The sequence below is a fragment of the Rutilus rutilus genome (assembly GCF_951802725.1).
Source record: "Rutilus rutilus genome assembly, chromosome: 14".
Lineage (NCBI taxonomy): Eukaryota > Metazoa > Chordata > Actinopteri > Cypriniformes > Leuciscidae > Rutilus > Rutilus rutilus.
Window position 1 is genome coordinate 17,081,762 of NC_140219.1, and position 19,932 is coordinate 17,101,693.

The window sequence follows — 19,932 nt, forward strand, 5'->3', positions numbered from 1 at the left end:
AAACAAAAAAACATTTCAAGACATTATCTGAAAACATTTTTAAAGAAAGATTTTTTAGGCATGATTTAATTACTAGTCTAGTCTATTTGGTTACTCGACTGACAGTACAATTACAACAGAATCAGTCCCTTTAGAACAATATCAGGTTAAGTGCTTTGCTAAAGGGCACGATGCTAACAGGGGACCTTCAGTTCATAGATCGCCCCTGACAGGGTTTGAACGTGACCTTTGGATGGCTAGCCAATAGTCCTGACCACAGCTCCCTACACTACCATTTGCAGAGGGAAAATGTCTTAGAAAACACCTTACAGCCCCAGTACTTCATCTAGCACTTCCTACCAACAGTACTGCCACCGATTCCATGTATAATACATGAATACAAACACATTTAAAGCAGCCACGTGCATGTTAGTACATGTAAACGACCGCTCCGCAGGAAGCATGGGCTACAGTAATGCTATTTTCCTTCCAGGTAATCGACTTTCACTTCCATAACCAAAAAACTATTTATTACCAACCTTTTCACACATTAAACATTTATTTACAGTTTTCTTTACACTGTGTATTCATTTCCTTGCTTCTCTTCTCTTCCTTTCTTTTTAAACCCTGAAGCTCCAGTGGAACCCTTTTTAAAAGTTAATGTGCTGGTGCTGAGGAAAATAAGCTCGCAGTGCGACAACCAGAAAATTGTTCTCACCCTCGGCGTGTAACCCTCGCTGCGAACAAGCCCCCGAGCATGTGTGCCTGCCTGCCAGCCGACATATTGCCTTTCAATCAGCCCCCTCTACCTCCCCCCGGCAGCCCCAGACGCAACACACAGACACGAACATGACGAGGGGGTCAGCAAAGCAATAAAGATTTTTAGTGCGCTGTCCAAGGTGCTAAATTCACTCAATAATGGGAGCTCTGGCACTGCGTTAACCCCTCGTTAGGGGTGCTTCGCGGGGGAGGCGCCCGTCTCCGTTCGCCCGGGCTCGGGCTGGGTGATTGAGAGAAGCGCGGGAGCCTGGGGGGGCCTAAAGTGGTGCTTTAGTATGGATGTGTGACTCCGATGGGCTCTCTTCTCCTTTACCCTCTTCTTCGCGGGATAGAGGAAGAACATAAGGGATGGGAAGCATTAGTCCATGGCTCGGTCCCCTGCTGCACCGGCACTGTGTCATTTATCCAGTACACCTCTACTCACACCTCGTACTCTCCTCTACTTCTCTCCCTTTCGCGCTCACTCTCCTTTGTTAGAAGGTCTCATCCCTACCTATTGATCTCCCGTCATTACGATATTGGGGGGTGGGGGAGAAATCTGTTGAGAGGGCAAATCCAATAAGGAAGGGGCCAAAAGTTTGTCCAGATAAACAAATAAATGCTATTAGCAAGGACTGTGTGCGGTGGCCCTGTGTCTGGAAGCAGAGCCCATTTCCTGGGCGAGTAGCAGGGCTTCCAGTAAGGGTTGAGCAGGGAGCCAGGAGCGGTAAACAGGAAAGAAACCTGATCTTGGATCTGTGCGTCTGTATAGCTGTCTATCAGTCAGAGCCATCATATCCCGGGCTCTATCCTCCCCCTTCTCCACTCCATCAGTACGGCTATGAGCTATGAGGACCCAATCTCCGTTTCGACCCATTTGGAGTGTCTTTAGCACCCTGACAGGTGTTTTCCAGCTTTGTTTTCCATCACAGTGAAAGCTGAGATCTATATATACACTCATAGTAATACATAAGCACGTATAAATGCGAATGTGTGCAACCAAACAACCCCAGGCATAGTGTTTCGAAGAAAATAATATCAAATAGCCACAGCACAGCACCGTAAGGGCCAGCCTCCACATTAATGTGCGCCGGACATTGAATCTGTTCCTGTGTGTAAATTATGGTGGCTGGTAATATGATATACATTCATTAGGAAGGGGACTGCTGAAAAAAATGAAATAAGGCCCGGGTCACATCTGGAATGTTAAGGGAATGGCGTCTGCACATTTACAAGAAAGCCAGGCCTGTAAAAACATGACAAATTTATTCCTGTGCTTGTTCATTTGCAATTTTATCATCTCCTAATGTTCTATTAGAGCAGTAATACCAGCGGGGTCACCATCGTCGCTCATGCGGAACGGAGCGGAGTGATGATGTCATACTTCCTGCTCTGCTCCCCTGACCTTATGGACTGCTGGTCTTGTGGAGGTTCTGATTTTATTAGCTTAACTGAGGTCCCTTACAGGTAGTGCTGTGCAGTCACAAACTCATTTATATATATTAATATTTATATAAATACAGCCTTCAGTCCACAGCTTCTCAGAATTGTTTCCAAAGCTGTCAACTGACTAAAAACTTTAAACAAATTAATTACACGATATGCAAATTGATGAATCAAAATTAATTGCATTGCGTTATAGTAGTAAATGAGTTTTTAGGAGTTCATATACTGCTTATTGTATTTCAATATAATCATTTCCTTGAATTACTCATTAGGTAGGAAAATGAAATATAATTTTTATGTTATTATATATAAAAAATATATAATAAATTATTATTAATTATTATTAATATTATTAATCATGCCAAAATAAACATTAAATTGACAACCTTATTGCAAATATTCAAAAACAAATGACTAGAATATAAGAACAGCACATACTGTTAGGGCGCACCAAATGCAAAACCAATCCAAGTTGGATGTACATATAATCTGTGCAAACTTACCACACAAACTCATATGCCTCTATCTGTTTGCAATAACTATAAAAGCTTGGCTCAAACAGTGACCACCCCAGTGTGTAAATGTCATGCTGTTTATTCCCACCAATGCTGCAATCCATTTTGATGAATGAAGGCTATCATATAGTGAGCCTTTCCTTATCCTGACAATAATCCAATCTTCAGTTTCAAACACATCATTTGTCGCTGATGTAAGAGATGAGATACTTCAACCATGAGTCAATACAATACTGCGACGGTTCCCAGAACAAACTATTAGGTGTTAATCTGATAGAAAAGTGTCTTAACCGTAATAATCGTAATTGTATGACAGCCTTATGACAAAGTTAGTTACGGGCAGCATAAGAGAACGGTGGTTCATTAAAAATATGGTTTCTGGTGTTGTGATGTATGACAGTCAATACTGTATGTTTGCATGCATTTTCCTGAATTTAAGTAACTGCAGGTTCAGCCAGTTTTTACTGTGCGTATGGTGTCACACGCGTGTTAATCACCTTTGCGTGAGGTAAACTGTGATTTCTGCAAGAGTGCATTGAGTGAAAGTAGCCATCACATTGTGTAGACGCGGTAAATCATGTGTGAAGTAGAGCAGAATGTCCATTCCATGTGTATGAGCACAGCTGATGTGCAGTTCTTTGACTTTCACAGATTTGGGTTTGCTTGCTGTCAAAAGTTTTGCTTAAAATAGTGGCATAACCACTGGGCTTATCTAATGCAAAATCTAATATTCTTAGTCTTCCTTTTCCAATCTTTCCCTCCTCCTCCATGTCTTTCCTCCATCAATATCTGCCTATCATAAATATCAGTCACTGTGCTCTTTAACTAATGTGACTTCATTGCATAATTCATATTCTCTCCGGGCCTCAAAGGTTACTCTCTGAAAGTCAATAATAACCTGTCTGTCCACATCTGCACAGTACGACAGCGGAGTGCAGCCACCAAAAAAACTGCAAAGACTGAATGTCTGGATCACATACTACTCAATGACTTGACAAATACTATTTTTTAAAGAAAAGTTTGTGAGATCAGTGATCATCAACTTTTCTTGCTCTGGGTTGGAAAACACTGGTCAAGATAAGATTAAAATTAAGTTTAACTACATCCATATTAAGATATTTTATAGTACCCTAACCCCTAACCGACCAGTGTATAAAGAACACACTGCACTGTAACCCAGAAACAAGAGATTTTTCCTGGAAGTACAGATTGAATGCTGGACCCTGTAGAGGTAGCCAAAAGGGATCAGGTGGGTGTGAAGTGACAGGGAAAATGTGGGAAATAACACTGACAGAGGAGATGGAGAGAAACCAAACAAGGCCGCAGCCTAGGCCGATGTGCTAAATATGGGCCAGGTGCACTGTGGGATGCAGATTCTACTTCAAATTATTCCCAACAAACACTATAAATATATCTATTTACTATAGAAAAGACAAGAATATACATATATATATATATATATATATATATATATATATATATATATATATATTATATATATATATGTACACATAAAACATACATATATATATATATATATATGTATACATATATATATGCAAATTAGTTTAATTATATACTTGCATATATATACACTTTACATGTACAGCTCAAGTATATTTTAATTAATCATGAAAGTATGCAAATACATTAATATGGTATCTAACTATGATATTATTGGCCAGTCTTGCATAAAATGCAACACTGTTTTATACAATATTTAGGCGAACAGGAGGTTCATGCTTGACCTCTGGAGACACACACTCTTGGTTTGAAATCAAATATCTTCGGTATCACCAGTACCACAAATGCAAAAAACTGTTTATTATAAGAGACATTAGATGGACAATTTTTCCCCAAAAATCACAGGAAAAAATATCTTGTTGAACCATCGCTGCGTAATAAATTTGCTGGGCTGGATAACATAGTAGCATGCTTGTTCAAGGACTGAGAGAAACAAGTTAACCTGCCGTGTTCCACACTTGGCCCTCACCTGTGATTGAGTCCAGCAGTTTAGAGAAGTGCCGTCAACAAACTGTTATTGCCTCAATAAAGGGCAAAATCAATAGTGCTGAAATGAGAGGCTAGGCGCAGTAGCCGACGCTGTTAATATCTCGCTGAGAGTGTTCGAACGAGTGGAGGAGGGACAGAAAAGGGAGGGGAAGACAGAGAGACAGAGAGAGAGAGAGAGAGAGGGGGGGGGGGGGGGGGATGCTTACAACCTCAAGTACTTGAGGAAATCAGGGTAAAATCTATCTGCTAATACCAACCTTGTCTCGACAACCAACCGGACATGTATAGGTAACACCGGCAAGAAATTATTTCTCATTTACCCTTCCCATGTTCACTATCTCTATGCCCTCTTTCCTCATGCTGCCTTGCCTGCCTCTTCCCCCTTGTGGTGACTCAATTATTGTTGGGTGAGCAGTAATAAAGTGAGGGCTGTGGTGCCTTCGATCGGCTGACCTGTGAGAAGGCAGCACCGGACAGCTGACTTCACCATGATGGATCACCCAACTCTCTCTCTCCCTTCCTGCCTCTGTTCCTTTTGTTCTCTGTCTCTCGCTCTCTTTCTCTGCCAACCTGTCAAGGCCCAGGAGTAAAGCTGTAAATGTTAGTGCTATTGTTTTCATGTGATCTGCATTCTTTGAGGATAAACACGAACTAGTTAGGCATACAATGAGTCATTTTCCATTCATCAGCCAATTATTTTCTCCATAGAGAGGAAAGACCTACCATGAGCTATGAGGATGAACAAAATAACAAAGACACTAAAAACTAGAAACACACCACATTTACCATTAACAACACCGAACTTACAACTGAAAAAACGGAGGGCTTATAAACACAGAGCCGATGATCAATGAAACAAGGAAAAGGTGTGTAACTAATCTGAATCAGAAACCATAGCAACAAACAATGAAAAATGAACATCTTTAACAGACAGTTCTGTCGCTTAGTTAAGTGCATCCTGTCACCGTTTAAACTGCCCTGTCTATCATCTTGTTAAAATCCTCTACATTCAATTTAATTTCATTTCCTACCATTTCAGAGAGAAATGTAGTAACACGTTGAACTGCCAGTCATGGGTCTTTCATGCGGAGAACTCTCCTCATGTGTTTGCAATTTGCATAATGATGCATTTAAAAATTAATGACCAAACGTATCATTGCAAAAGTTCACAATGCTGTTGAAGATTAAATATAATGTGGTAACATTGAATTAATATCTTTTCGTCAGATTTGATATTGATAATCACTCAAACCCCTTTCTCTAAACCTCTCTACATAACCGATGGAATCGCACTTCCGCCATGTTTGTAGTTTTTAAACACTTTTTATTTGTGTTTGTAGTTCTAATCCAATCCTTGTCCAACCCGCAATGGGTTGTGGGCAATATTAGCCGTTAGAGTGAGCACGGATCTGCACTTCGGATTCTAACCGGAAAAAGTAGACCATCCGGGTATCTTTGAAATACTAATTTCTTACGATTTGGGACACACTAATACTATTCAGAATACTATTTAGGACAGATAATATGCTAATAGGGACGTAGCAAAAAAAAACATGACAGTTAATTATTTTTCCTTTAAATAATGGCTATTTTTCTTGCCTCATTGGAAATTTTGTTTTCTTGTTTTAAGTAGAAACCTCAATGAATTTTGTTCGATTTTTCTAAAACCAAGACTATCATTTTGCTTTTCAAGTAAAAAAAAAAAAAAAAAAAACCTGGTACATGGCCTGCTGAAAAGGTGAGCATGTACTTGAGAATCTTAATATAACAAACATCTAACTGCTTCCTCGGGGACTTCCCCTATACCTGACCCTGAAGCTATCTTCCAGAGTAGTTTTGCCTACCTGTTATATTCAGCACCTCTAATAGGGCGAGGTTGCTCACTTGTGGGCCATTCCAACCTATTCATTAAAATGGTAAGGAATCAGTTAAAAATATGGGCGGCCGTTAAGCGGGCTCTCTGGGGAGAGCAGCCACGAGTGTATTCTGGTTTGCCTCCTTTATGCTGAAAACAGTGGGAAAGATGTGACAGGTGACCCTGGCCATGACCCACCTAATGCATTCAGCTTCATCATCAGCCCAGGAAAATGAGTCCAAATCAAGCCAAGGTTAAGACCACAGAGAGCATATGAGAGCAATATGTTGCCCCAGTTTCAATGAAAAATACCAGATAGTTCCATTATGAAAGACAGAGAAAAATAATCATGAGGCAGACTTAACTTTTCCTCTTTCTGCAGAGAAGCTAATTTCTCTGACAGGCAAATGATAAAAAACATAGTTCCCAAACCTTTTGACCAATTCATTTCAGATTTTTTAACAACAATTTCATAGAGATTACACACAAATAAAGCAATTCAAATGTTTAAAGTTGAGCAATAAAAAAGTAATAAAACAAACTTAAATTAAAATTTAAAATGAATTAAATGCATTTTTTTCAGGATTATAATTTGATGAATTTGGAAATGGAAATTACAATTTTAAAATATCCTGATATTAACAGATGACCACAGGAACCCTCAATATGCTATTTTAAACGTCTATTTTAAAGCAATTTATATTTTCATGAATATATATATATATATATATATGTGTGTGTGTGTGTGTGTGTGTGTGTGTGTGTGTGTGTGTGTGTGTGTGTATGTATGTATGTATGTATGTATGCAATCTGTCATTATAAGGGGATATTTCTATCTTCATTAGTGACATCAATTAGCCAGTAATGTAATAGTCCCCATCAGCATTAGGAGGGACAAGCAGCAACACATGTCAGCTGGTGATTTTTACAGGGCCCTTTAGTGGGTCATCAGCACAGTGCTCCAGTACACGATAGCGGGTGAGTGTGTGTGGTAACAGGGTTCAGACTGTGGGACTGCAGAGGAAGGTATTCAAACAATGTCCATGTGGTTCATTAGAGACTGAGATCAAACGCCATTGCCCTCTTTAGCCCCACTGACAGGAGACAGAAGATCTGTCCTCTCCTCACCAGCTGGGGAATGGACACTAACACAAGGGATGAGTGAGGGAGTGATGGAAGAGAATGAAAGAAGAAATTGAGAGATAGAGGAAGGAGGAGGACTACTATATGAGAAAGCCTGAGCGTGCAATCTCCAGAAGTTGGATAAAATCTAAATCTATTAGCGGAAAAGAAAAAAATTCAATGGAATATTTCCCAAATTTGTTCATGACATGTTTATTTGTTCAGCTACAGATAATATATAGCAAATGTCACTACACACTACCAGTCAAAAGTCACACACTTTGATCCTTTAGATCAAAAAGTAGTTTGCACTCAAATATAAAATATTTAAAAATATAAAGTATTCTTAAATAAAAACATTTATATATTTATTTATTCATTCATGTATTAATTTATTATTAATAAATAATATATAGTATCTAGTCAAATATAAATTGTGTTTATGAATGATGATTGAAATGATTTCCCCCCCCAAATGGATAGTGAATGAAAAGCTTTTATAATTTTGATGACTATTATTATTATTATCAAATCTGGATAATAATAATAATTACACTTTTTATTTGTATAATTTAAAACCTTGCCTGATTAGTTGATAATGGCAGTTCAGCACCCAAGACACCCAATGAATTTGTGGCATACACCATGACCCATTTATTCCTAGACTGCCTGCAAAATGTTAACTCTGACATCACAAATGGAACTTCCTGTCAAACACTCCACTAAATCACTAAATCACTAAATTAAGAGCCAAAAAAAAAAAATATATATATATCAGGCTGTGGCAGGGTTATTATATTTAGCTAAAACTAAAACCATAAACAAATTTTGTTAATTGAAATAAAATAAAATGTTAATTGAAATAAAATAAAATGTTAACTGAAATAAAATATTAAAAAGCTAGTTGCTAATAGTTTGCTGTGTGGTGCAGGGCACATGAGATTAGCAGCCAACTGTAACTACTTGGCCACCAACTCTACATTTGCCTGATTCCTCTAGATTGGCTTTGGTTTGATGCCGCATTTTGTTGACCCCATGGTCTAATTTGATGTGTTTAAGGTGTAATGGATTGGGAGGTGGCTCATGGGACGTGAATACTGATGGCCCAGCTTTGATACAGAGGGCTGCTAACAGCACAAGGTCAGTTCTGAGCGTGAGCAGGCCCAGCCAGCAGCCAGCTATAATTACTCTTTTTTTTTTTTTTGCTTTTCTTTTTTTACACTATTAAGTGGTGCTGCTGGAGCGGGGCTCTGGGGTATAGGACACGCACAACAAGATAAAGTAATGTTTATTTATCCCTCCCAAAGGATCCATTTACTTGGTCAGCCTCTCTTTAAGAACCGTGCATGGAGAGAGCAATAAACACCCAACTGGGTCCACAACTGGGCTCCTTTCACCGAGAATACCGAACACAAATGCGTGGGATTGAATATACAGCATATAATCTCTGAACTGAAGGAGTCTGTAATGAATGGTTCAAATAACAAGGCTACCGTGGTAAATGGAAATCAGGACCAGTGTGTTTATTTGAGCATTTGTCTATGAAAATAAAAGTGAACTAGTGAAATGAAAATCAACAATTAAAGTCAACATTTAAACCCATTTTACATCTATAATGTGACCTATTTATGAATGAAACGATATACAATGAGAATATCTGGGCGGGACTTATTCCTTGGGAATGGATTGGATTGTGAAAAGTAGGTGTTACGTACCAGAAAGGAATGAGAGTTTGCTAAAACAGTGCCTAAATAGTTATTTGGCTATTGGTTATTATTATCCAGTAGCTTGTGTGGCCTTAACTGACGTCAGCAGAAAACAAAAGTTGTTTCAAGGGATGATCTTTTAAATAACGCACTAATGAATTGTTCACAATAACACATAGTAAATATTCACAAAGTAAATAGGGACTTCATGTTGACTTTAAAGCAAAGAAAGCACAACCGCTATGTCACGTAAGAGAACTGACCTTTGGTAAGCGCTCAGGGTCGCCTGGGTGTCTAGGGATCACCTTCTGTAGCCGCTGGAAACCGTAGTCAATAGTGGGTTCATTCAGTGCTGCAGGAAAAGAGAAAATTCAACAATTTCACTGCAGTGAAATTCAACACCTATCTGCAATTACCATTACAAAGAAATGTATATAAAACATAAGTGTCATTTCCTTCAGACCTCAATACAGTTCCAAAAAACACAAAGTAAAAAGCAATAAAAGGATAACTAAAGTATCAAATATTATGTTTCCTTACTAGCTGCCAAAATATCTGTATCAATTCCCACAATGCTTTAGCCGTCTGCAACCACAAGGCACCACTTTATGAATAAAAAAACACTTGAGCAGTTTGTGTGAATGGATCCTATTTTTTCAGCCGGCGCAAAGGCGGAACCATCACTGAGAGCTTCACAAACTGGTCGTGATGAGCAATGAGATTTGTGACAGATTCATCTGCAATGCAAATGCTACAGATTAACAGCAATGCAACTATTCTTACATGTACTAAACTTTGAATATCTCACTGTAACCTAGACTTAAAAACAAAGAACCAAGAGAGCAGTTGAAATTATTATGTGTTGTAATCTAAATTATGCCACAAAAGCTGTTGACTGAACTCAACTTGTATTGAACTCGTAATATTCATGTAAACATACATATTTACAGCTGATATCATGGATCGGCAAAACGTTTTTTTTATACCAACGACTAACAGAGATCTTATGATGACCAGAAGCAGCCAGATCATTTAATCTAGAAGCAAGATTAAGATCAACTACAAGGCAACTTTTTTAAAAACTCCAATAACAAATAATGCTGGATTCTTTTGTTTTGTTTACATAAGCACCACCAATCTGCTAAACAAATCTATAGACCACCGTTATGAGCAAATAATTTAATTAAAGTTTTCATTTCTGTGTAGCAGCACCTCCCACTCCTCAGAGGCCCACAGACAGCTTCACGAATGCTCGCTGAGGACGGAGCAATAAGATAATATTGAAAAAGGAACCCGATCTGCGTGATAGGCCCAAACATCCTGCAAGGGGTGGACCACATGGTGCTTGGCCTGATGTTTTTCTAACCTCCCTGGATTGAGTGGGACTTTCACACTGAGACAATGGGTCTTTCTCCAGCACCGGCCCAGAGAGCTTGTTTGTGTGTTTATCTGTTGTGGTGCTAAACTCCAGCCCTCAGGGGCACATTCACACACAGCCCTTCTGTGATTCACTGAGACAGAGTAAGAGATGTACAGTGAGATATATATGTCAGCAGAGATACTTGATATTTGATATGCAGCATGCAGAACAATGGCCCCAAAAGTATGTGGTCATTTAAGCTATGCTTAAAAATGTATGAATCTCACTGCATTAGATAACAAAATCAAACCAAGAAGCATCAAACAAATTAAGACCTTTCGTCACAGCTGGTCTGTCTCTAATGTAATTTTTTTTAAGGCGATTTTTAATGAATGCACTGACAGAATACTATCCCCACTACTGGTGGTGGTTGAGGAGAGATTCCCTGATATGATTGTAAAGTGCTTTGGGTGTACAGTACATATGAGAGCACTATAAATGCCTCATTCATTCACTCATTCATTTCAGAATTACCACAAGTATAATTCACCATATTAACTATGGTTAATACAGTATGTTCCTCTTTTATTTTATTTTTAAACAGTATACTATATACGTATGTACACACACACACACACACACACACACACACACACACACACACACACACACACACACACACACACACACACACACACACACACACACACACACACACACACACACACATATATATACACACATGTATAAATTGTTTTATCATTTTAAACATAAAACTCTTTTTGTCAAGTGTTTATCTTTGAAACGTGTGCTTATGCTATACTGCTTTAAAACAAATGGCACTTAGTTTTAGCCTATATTTTGTTATGGAATGCAAATATATTTATACATTGGCTTAAGTATCCAAATTGTTTATTTTTTTGGAGCCACTGTATACTGGTTTTAAGCTGACTTTATGCAATATCTGGTGCACAAATGACTTTTGCTTTAAATTTGCTAATAATTTTTCAGATAATTTAGAGATTGATATGTCAACTGACCTTTAATTTGACCTCAACTGATTAATAATCAGCTTGATATTAGCAAATACAACGAAGAACAAGTTGAATATACATTTTTCCAAATTAGAAGAAAGTCTTTAATACTGTAATAAAATGATTTGGGTATGTGACATAAGATACCCAAGAGTCATTCTAACAGTTGTTCACTCTTCACACACACTTTCCCCCTCTCTTTTTCTTTCATGATAGACTGACTGCCTTTCTTTTGCCTGAAGCGTCAAATCTCAAACAAAACAGAGGAGAAGCAGAAAAATAGCAACTGAGGACTAGAGTCCTCTGGCCCTAAGTTAATTGTCCTGCTGAAGATGGGGGCTCTTCCAGCCTCCCTTCTGTTTGCCCTGTAGGCCGCAGCCTGGACGTTTCCTGAGGGAGTTCGCCCAGCTCCCCTCAGCTCCACAGCTGAGAGGACAGACTGTGGGCAGCCTCTGAGTGCAGTGGAGTGGATTCAGATGGCCAAGGGCCCAGACAGAACCAGACCCCTGGAGCCCAGAACACAAGCTGTGCCCAGCCTGGCCATCCTCCACTGGGGAACAGGGGCAACTCTGACTGTACATCAATGCTTCTCGATATAACATCCAACGGCAGGTGGGATCTATGGTTTTATAAGTACAAGCAAATGCTGGTCCAGTATCTGGTTTTGACATGAAGCCTGAAACATACATTGAAAAGTGAAAGTGAACGTGACATGTGAAGGCCTGGCCAAGTATGGTAAACCATACTCAGAATATGTCCTCTGCATTTAACCCATCCAAGTTAGTGCACACACATTATGAGTAGTGAGTGGTGAACACACACACTGCAAAGGTGGATACACACCAGGTGCAGTGGGCAGCCATTTTTGCTGTGGCGCCTGGGGAACGATTGGGGGTTAGGCACCGTGCTTGTTTAGTCGTTTCCTACCCGTACTGAGAATTGAACCCACAACCTTCGGGGGTAACCAGCCTGACTCTCTAACCATTAGACCATGACTGCCCCCAAGAAAGAAAGTATTTGAAAAAAGCCAGGCTGCATCTAAAATAACTCTTGTTTACTTTTACAATAAGCCACAACTTCATTAAAAAGCGGCTGACATTGGATAATAACAGCAGACTTCATGCGTCGAGACACAGTAGGGCTCAACGGCTCACTGTTTGAGAGGCAGCATTAACCTCGAATTTCTCGGCCCCCATGACCGCCTGGATGCACAGTCGCTCACGCAGCACAGTGATTGACTGGCTGTTTACTTAAAGAGCAAGACGAGAGAAAAAAAAAGTTAAAACAATCCCGGAGCATGATGGAGAACAGACGCAGCTATCGGCGAAGGAAAGAACAACAAAAACAGTCGAATGTGACAGAATGATTCAAAGCCGCCCTGCGGCTGACAATACATCATATCTAAATAGGCTTCCTGTAATCAGGTCTGTTGGTGGTTTGGAGACAGGGATATGGAAGTGCGGACCAGTGCAGAGCACAGAAACGGCCCGAGTGGCGTACGAATGGGGGTTGGAGAGAAGCTGATTGCAGGATATCGTAATGGCAAAGAAATAGATGGAGGCTGAATGAGAGATTGTGTTGTGCAGTATTACAGCAGGTTTGACATGGAGGTAGGAGAGATTGAATGGAAGAGTAAAAGAGCGGGGGTAGCCTGAACTATGTGAAAAGAAATGAAGAAAGAAAATTTTCACAACACATTTAACTACGGTAATTTGACGTATTTCTAGGTGAAACTAAATTTTAACAGAGGTACACTACAGTCCAAAAGTTTAGGGTTGGTATATTTTTTATGAATTCTCTTCTGCTCACCAAAGCTACATTTATTTTAATCAAAAATACAGTAAAAACAGTAATATTGTGACATTGCATCTGTGATGCAAAGCTGAATTTTCAGCATCATTACTCCAGTCTTCAGTGTCACATGACCCTCCAGAAATCATTCTTATATGCTGATTTGCTACTTAAGAAACATTTCCTATTATAAATTTTGAAAAAAGTTGTGCTGCTTAATATTTTTGTGAAAACTGTGATGAATTTTTTCAAGATTTTTTTTATTAATAGAAAATTCAAAAGTACATGATTTATTTAAAATATAAATCTTTCGTAACAGTATAGATGTATTTACTGTCACTTTACTGTTTCCTTGTTAAATAAAAGTATTAATTTCTTTTAAAAAATAGGGATGCTTAGATCAGGATTTTTGCAGCCGATACTGACTATCGATTTCTGTCATCATCTGCCGATACCGATCCCGATCATTCAAGCTTTATATTTATATTCTATGACACACAGTATATATATATATATATATATATATATATATATATCTATGATGCATGGTGAATCAAGACCTGTCAATATGAGCGATCAATGCCAACCAAGCACGCTCCAGCAGTAAAACAGTGTCTAATTGGTCTCTACACATCGTTCCTACCATAGCCGAGATCTAGTTTCCACTGGTTGAACTTTCAAATGACGTTGGAAAATACTGCGTCGATTGGAGCATACCAAAAAAAAAAAATCGTACTAACCCCAAACTTTTTAACATTAGTGTAAAATCTATAAAAGCCATAAAATAAACAAACAGAATATTCAACCAAAATTAATATGAATACATTTGATAAAATAATTGGTTTGATTGTATCCACCAGGATTTGAATGTATTTTGAAAAGTATAAAAACAAATCTTCTTAATTTAAAATAATAATGAATCACTGATAGTTTGTGAGTAGTTTAGGGACATTTATTAGTAAAGATGTTCAATCTCATTATACTTAATTTGTCTTCAAGAATACACAAGCAATAAAAGCTGTAAAACAGCTGGTCTTGAGTAAATCACAACTAAACTCATTTAAGAGTGAATAATGAAGTGGCTGCTGGAGCAGAACTTTTGTGAGGGCCTGGACAGGGAACATTTAAAGAATCTCTCTTTAAAGCGGACCCATGTGCTAGTATAATGAGGCAGGGGTCGTGATGCAAAGCACCTCTGAGAAGGACACAGAGTTAATGTGCTGATACAGAGATGGATGGGCAAGATCTCAGGCTAAACAGTACTCTGCCACACTTAAAGACATCTGCACATGTTTACTCTCCTTCATTGCTATTGATTTTCACATACTGTACAATCCTCTCACCAGTCGACTCGATAATGCACACTTGCTGAGAGAGTGACTGTGTACTGAACAGTTACCGGCAAAGTGCTGCTAATTTTATAGAGTCGCTGAACGCCCACAGAAAACAATGATGCAAACATTTCATGAACACAAATCCATGCAATTCTGGTATATGTCACAAATCAAACTGACATTGGCCAGTGACAGCATATACGTTATCGCAAAAACAAACTCAAACCCTTGAGACCATGCAGAAAAGAAAAAGACAAAAAAAAAAACACCTCCTGTGCTGGGTCATGGGGTGAACTTTGCCAGAAATTCGAACAAAACGGTGTATTTTCAGAGATACACACCAAACAGGGAAGTAAAATCCCACGAGCTTCTTCATTTCCGGACCCTATATGTCCTACTTGGTGTGTAACGTTGTTTACCAAACCATGCACAGCAGACCTGTATATTTATAGGGAAACACCTTTCAACTGTCCATGCACTTGTTTACTTTTACAGTTCCAGAAACTGACAAGCTGTGGTTTCCATTTCTTTCTGGGCTCACGGAACGGTTTCACGACAGAAATAACACCAGCCAGTCATCCAACATATATGATAGAGTCAGTCTTGTGTCATCACGGATTCATTGCAGCTCTCCAATTTCATACGCGAAGGAGAACGAAAAGGTTACGTGTGATGTCATGAGCTGAAATAAAATCTACAAAATCAATATTGAAAAGAGCAGAATATCAGCCGTATACCATACCATCTTGTTCTGTTTAATGAATATAATCGATATAGGCAAATATAGGGCTGTTACGAATCTAAACGGACCTCCTGGAGGCGCTAATTGAATTTTCAGCCTTGTGAACAAAGAAACTATCAAGGAACAGACCTGATTTTTCAAAAAAGGAAAGCTACAAATACATTAACAATCGACAGCTCCCCTCTTTCTCTAGAAGATGGGATCAAAACGAGTAAAACATATCAGCAATAAATAAATAAATGAACAACAACCATTGCTTGAAGGATTCCTTGCAATCACACAGATCAATGCTCATTGAAATTTCATGAAGGCACAGCCGGATCGCTTCATATTTCACAATAATAACTACAGGCCCGCGGGGGTGAAGAGAGGAGAGGAGAGGAGAGGAGCGAGACACTGCTAAAAGACAATACTATGAGCGCTGTCAAAAGCAGATGGAGCCAGTCAAAACAGTACATTTTAAAATACCTTACACAACCCCAAAAAAAAAATCCCACACTTAATATCTCACAGAGCCCGAAGGCACAATGTGGGCGGCAGTTTTTAGACTGGCGAGAACACGATATTTGTGGCTTTCCTGTTTTTGAGACCAGATGCTAGCACTGAGCTGCTGGTGGTAAATTGAATCAGCTGACCACACATAGACCTGCAGGGCTAGAACAGCATCTCTGACTGACGGAGCAGAAAGGCATGCTGGGTAATTGGTCTTTAGCAGAACCTTTTAACAGGCACTTGTGGGCTTTGTACAGAGCTGTTAATGTCAGGGTGGTAATGTTCTGTACATGTTAGGGAAAGGCAGACTCCGTTTTACGCTCTCTCTCTCTCATTCTCTCTCTCTGTTTTCCCCAGAGCTCTCTTTCATTCAGGTGTGATCTCATATGCTGTGGATAGGAATCGATAGGCTCAGTGGCAGGGTGTTCGATGCCTGCCTGAATTATTGCTTCATTTCTCTCCCTATATAGATGAGGCCTGTTTTTCCTCAGCCCTACCCACATTGGGATCAATACCTTACAATCTCATTTTTATCCATTTTTCCATAAACCCAGTGATAGCGTTTATTTGGAAAATCCGACAAGCTAAATAAGGCATCACTTTAAGACATGGGTGAGGGGGGGTCTTGGAACCCGTGGCCGTAAAATGGATGACTTGTTTTTCTCGATCGTGAGCAGCAGCTTCTAAAAGACAGACATCTGTGTGAAATGGCCCACTGAAGACGCCCTGCTGTTGAGCAAACCAATTGCTCTATATCTTTATGGTTACAATCTCCACCATGCAGAGGTTTAGCAATTTAATTGGAACGGTTATCATTGATCACCTAGTGTGACCCCATTTGTCAATAGAATTAAAGAGACTCATTATCAAAATCGAACGATCACTCAACCCACTCAAGAAGAAAGCTTTCTTCAAATCTAGTGGTAGGAAAAAAATACATAGGTGACTACAGTATATAATTTGTTCTGATCCACATTTTTAAGTCTTGTTTTAACGTTTTACATGGAAATCAATTAATGATTTACATTTACAGTAGGGTCCAAAAGTCGGAGACTGTGTAAAAATTACACTACTGTTCAAAGGATTGGGATTTTTTTTACCGTTTTTTTTATTTTTTTTATTAAAGAAATTAATCAATTGATCAAAAGTGACAGTAAAGACATTTATAATGTTACAAAAAAATTATATTTAAAATAAGTGCTGTTCTTTTGAACTTAATCTAACTGAACGTGTTTAATCAGATAAATGCAGCCTTGGTAAACATAAGAAACGTCTAAAACATCTTGCCACAACGAAACCTTTGAACGAATGTGTGTGTGTACACATTTTGAAAAATAAGAAACAATAACAGCAAAACCAACAATATTTAAGACATATTTCTAGGGTTTTAATGAGCAAAGGTTAGATGTTCTTGTTTGTTGTGTCAAGCACAATAATCTCTTTGGATCATTCATGAAATAATACTAGATAATATGATCTTTAGATTTTACACAAACTTGTGTAGTTCATGCAGCTTGAGTGCATTAAAGCAAGAGGACAGGCAAACAAAAATATTGAAACATTCTGAAATCCATGGTCCTTTAAGTTTTCACTCAAATTGTTAAGCTGATGGTATTTTTGTATTAATTTAGAAAATGCCAAATAGAAGCATTTTTTCCTTGTGGATCAACGTATATTTGCATTAAAAGAGTTAATGCAAGAATGCATATATGATCTGAAGTCTGGCTTTTGCTCAACTAAAGTGACAAATGCTTCCCATAGACTTAATCATTGGGCAGGTGTAGAGAGCTCCCTCTAATGTGATCGAGCTGAGTCTTTTAATATCAGGCCTGATGGGTGCTGTTCGAACCACTGGCCTGCATACTGAGCAGCAACCAATTGCCTGCTGAACATTTCAAGTGATTCATCAACACCTCCAATCTATCGGCTGCACAAGACTTCACATACGCTCACTGGCAGATAGCATTATATCTCTGCCCCTTTCCCTCCAAAACAGACGGAAAACCCCTTTGACGAATGATGCAAACATGGCAATCTGGTGAGAAGTAATACACAACCAAACATGGAAATGCATTTGTTGCAGATGAATTGAAAGGGAGGAAGAGGGAGAGAAAGTAGGGAAGCATGATTCATCCCTCTTATCTGCGGAGTGCCATGCAGGATGGGTAATGTCCCAGGCGGTGAGTGTTTAATTGTTTCTGATGATAAATATAATTGCAGAGAGCTTCTGGATGTTTAATTGCAGAGGCCCAGAAACTGTGGGTTAGGTGAGATCTCTTTGGGTCTTCCTCATTAAAGCTTGGGTTTGAGAAAGTGTCTCAACTTACTATAGTACAACTGGGCTACTGTACTATCACACCAGTAAAAATTTTACCGATACACTAAAAAATGAATATTCGGTTATCATTTATTCACCCTTGTGTGGTTACAAACCATATAGCTTTCTTTCTTTCTTTCGTGTAGCACAAAAGGAGAAACTCGTAGTGGTAATTTTTCCATTCAGTTTAACTCAATGAATGGGGACTGGAGCTGTCAAGCTTCAGAATGGATTAAGCACCACAAAAGATAGTCCATGCGACTCATGTTTTATATACAGTATACCTACCTTTAATATGATATCTTTGTACGAGGAACAGACCAAAAGTTAAGTTGTTATGTACCTTACATTTACTTCACATTTGTGAACTGAGTCAAATCTTTCCAACTTGTTTTTCCAGGGTCTTTTCGCAAGTTTGACTCATTCAGTAGGCTAATCCAAAAATCTCATTGAAGTGATGGATTTGGTAATTGCATCGTTTTTTTTTTTAACCGTCTTGCATACTCATTACACTGTTGCAAAAGGCCTAAAAAACAGCTAAATTAAAAAAGAAGGCATCATGTTTTGTAATTACATTCATAAACACTGAGAAAACGAGTCTCTCTGCGCTTCCTGTTGTTTACCGTAATTAACTTAATAAACGAAGGCCTCTTTTTAATCTCTGTATTATCTCTGCTTAATTCAGTTGCACTATGTTCAACTGTGTGCACGTGCACGCCTCTCTAGCGTGAGTCCTTTGTTCTGGCTTCTCTAGAGTATGAGTAGTGAATGCTGTATCTGTCATCGTGTAGTTTTGGAGCAAACTGCAGATTAATCCGAACGCAGGTACTATCGCAAATCACACCTCACCCATCACAGAAGCCAATTTGTTGATATTTGATACTTTCATGATCGATCATTAGTGTCTATCTCTATGCATGTAACACAAGATACTCTGTCAATCTATTTGTCACACAGGAAATCTAAAACGTTAACAAACATTTTCACTTTCATTTATAATATTTATATAATTCATACATATGTTGAATTATAATACTTTAATTTTACAATACTTTTATTATTTTAGCTTCAGTCCCCATTAATTTGTAATTACATGGGAAAAATAAAACTCCCATCACATTTCTCAAAATTCTCTCTTTTTGTTTTGCCATATGAGCCATATGAGTTTGGAGCGACATGATGGTGAGTAAATGATGACAGAATTTTCATTTTTGGGTGAACCATCCCTTTAACTACAAACCGTTGGCCAGCCAGAGGCACTGTTCACACGAGCATGTGCCAAGAATCCTAGAGAATCTGAGACTTCTGAAAAGGGAGGCCTTTGAGGAATCCATTAACTGTGTGGCTGCTAGGTTCATAATCAGAGCAATGCCACAGCCAAAACACAGCTCTATAACTACAGATGGGACAGTGTCAAATATAGTCAGCATCATAATGTAAACGTAAAGACAATACTCTAAAATCATG

At 38.7% G+C, this 19,932-nt stretch overlaps 1 protein-coding gene across 2 annotated transcripts in view; it reads right to left on the minus strand.

Moving 5' to 3' along the window:
* The window catches only part of ebf1a (EBF transcription factor 1a), a 125,082-nt gene that overhangs the window by 9,208 nt on the left and 95,942 nt on the right, over positions 1–19,932 (minus strand). For both annotated transcript variants that reach the window (XM_084429812.1, XM_084429813.1), the window contains exon 11: positions 9,659–9,747. In XM_084429812.1, coding sequence (XP_084285938.1) covers positions 9,659–9,747 — 89 coding nt within the window. The remainder of the gene's footprint in view (positions 1–9,658; positions 9,748–19,932) is intronic.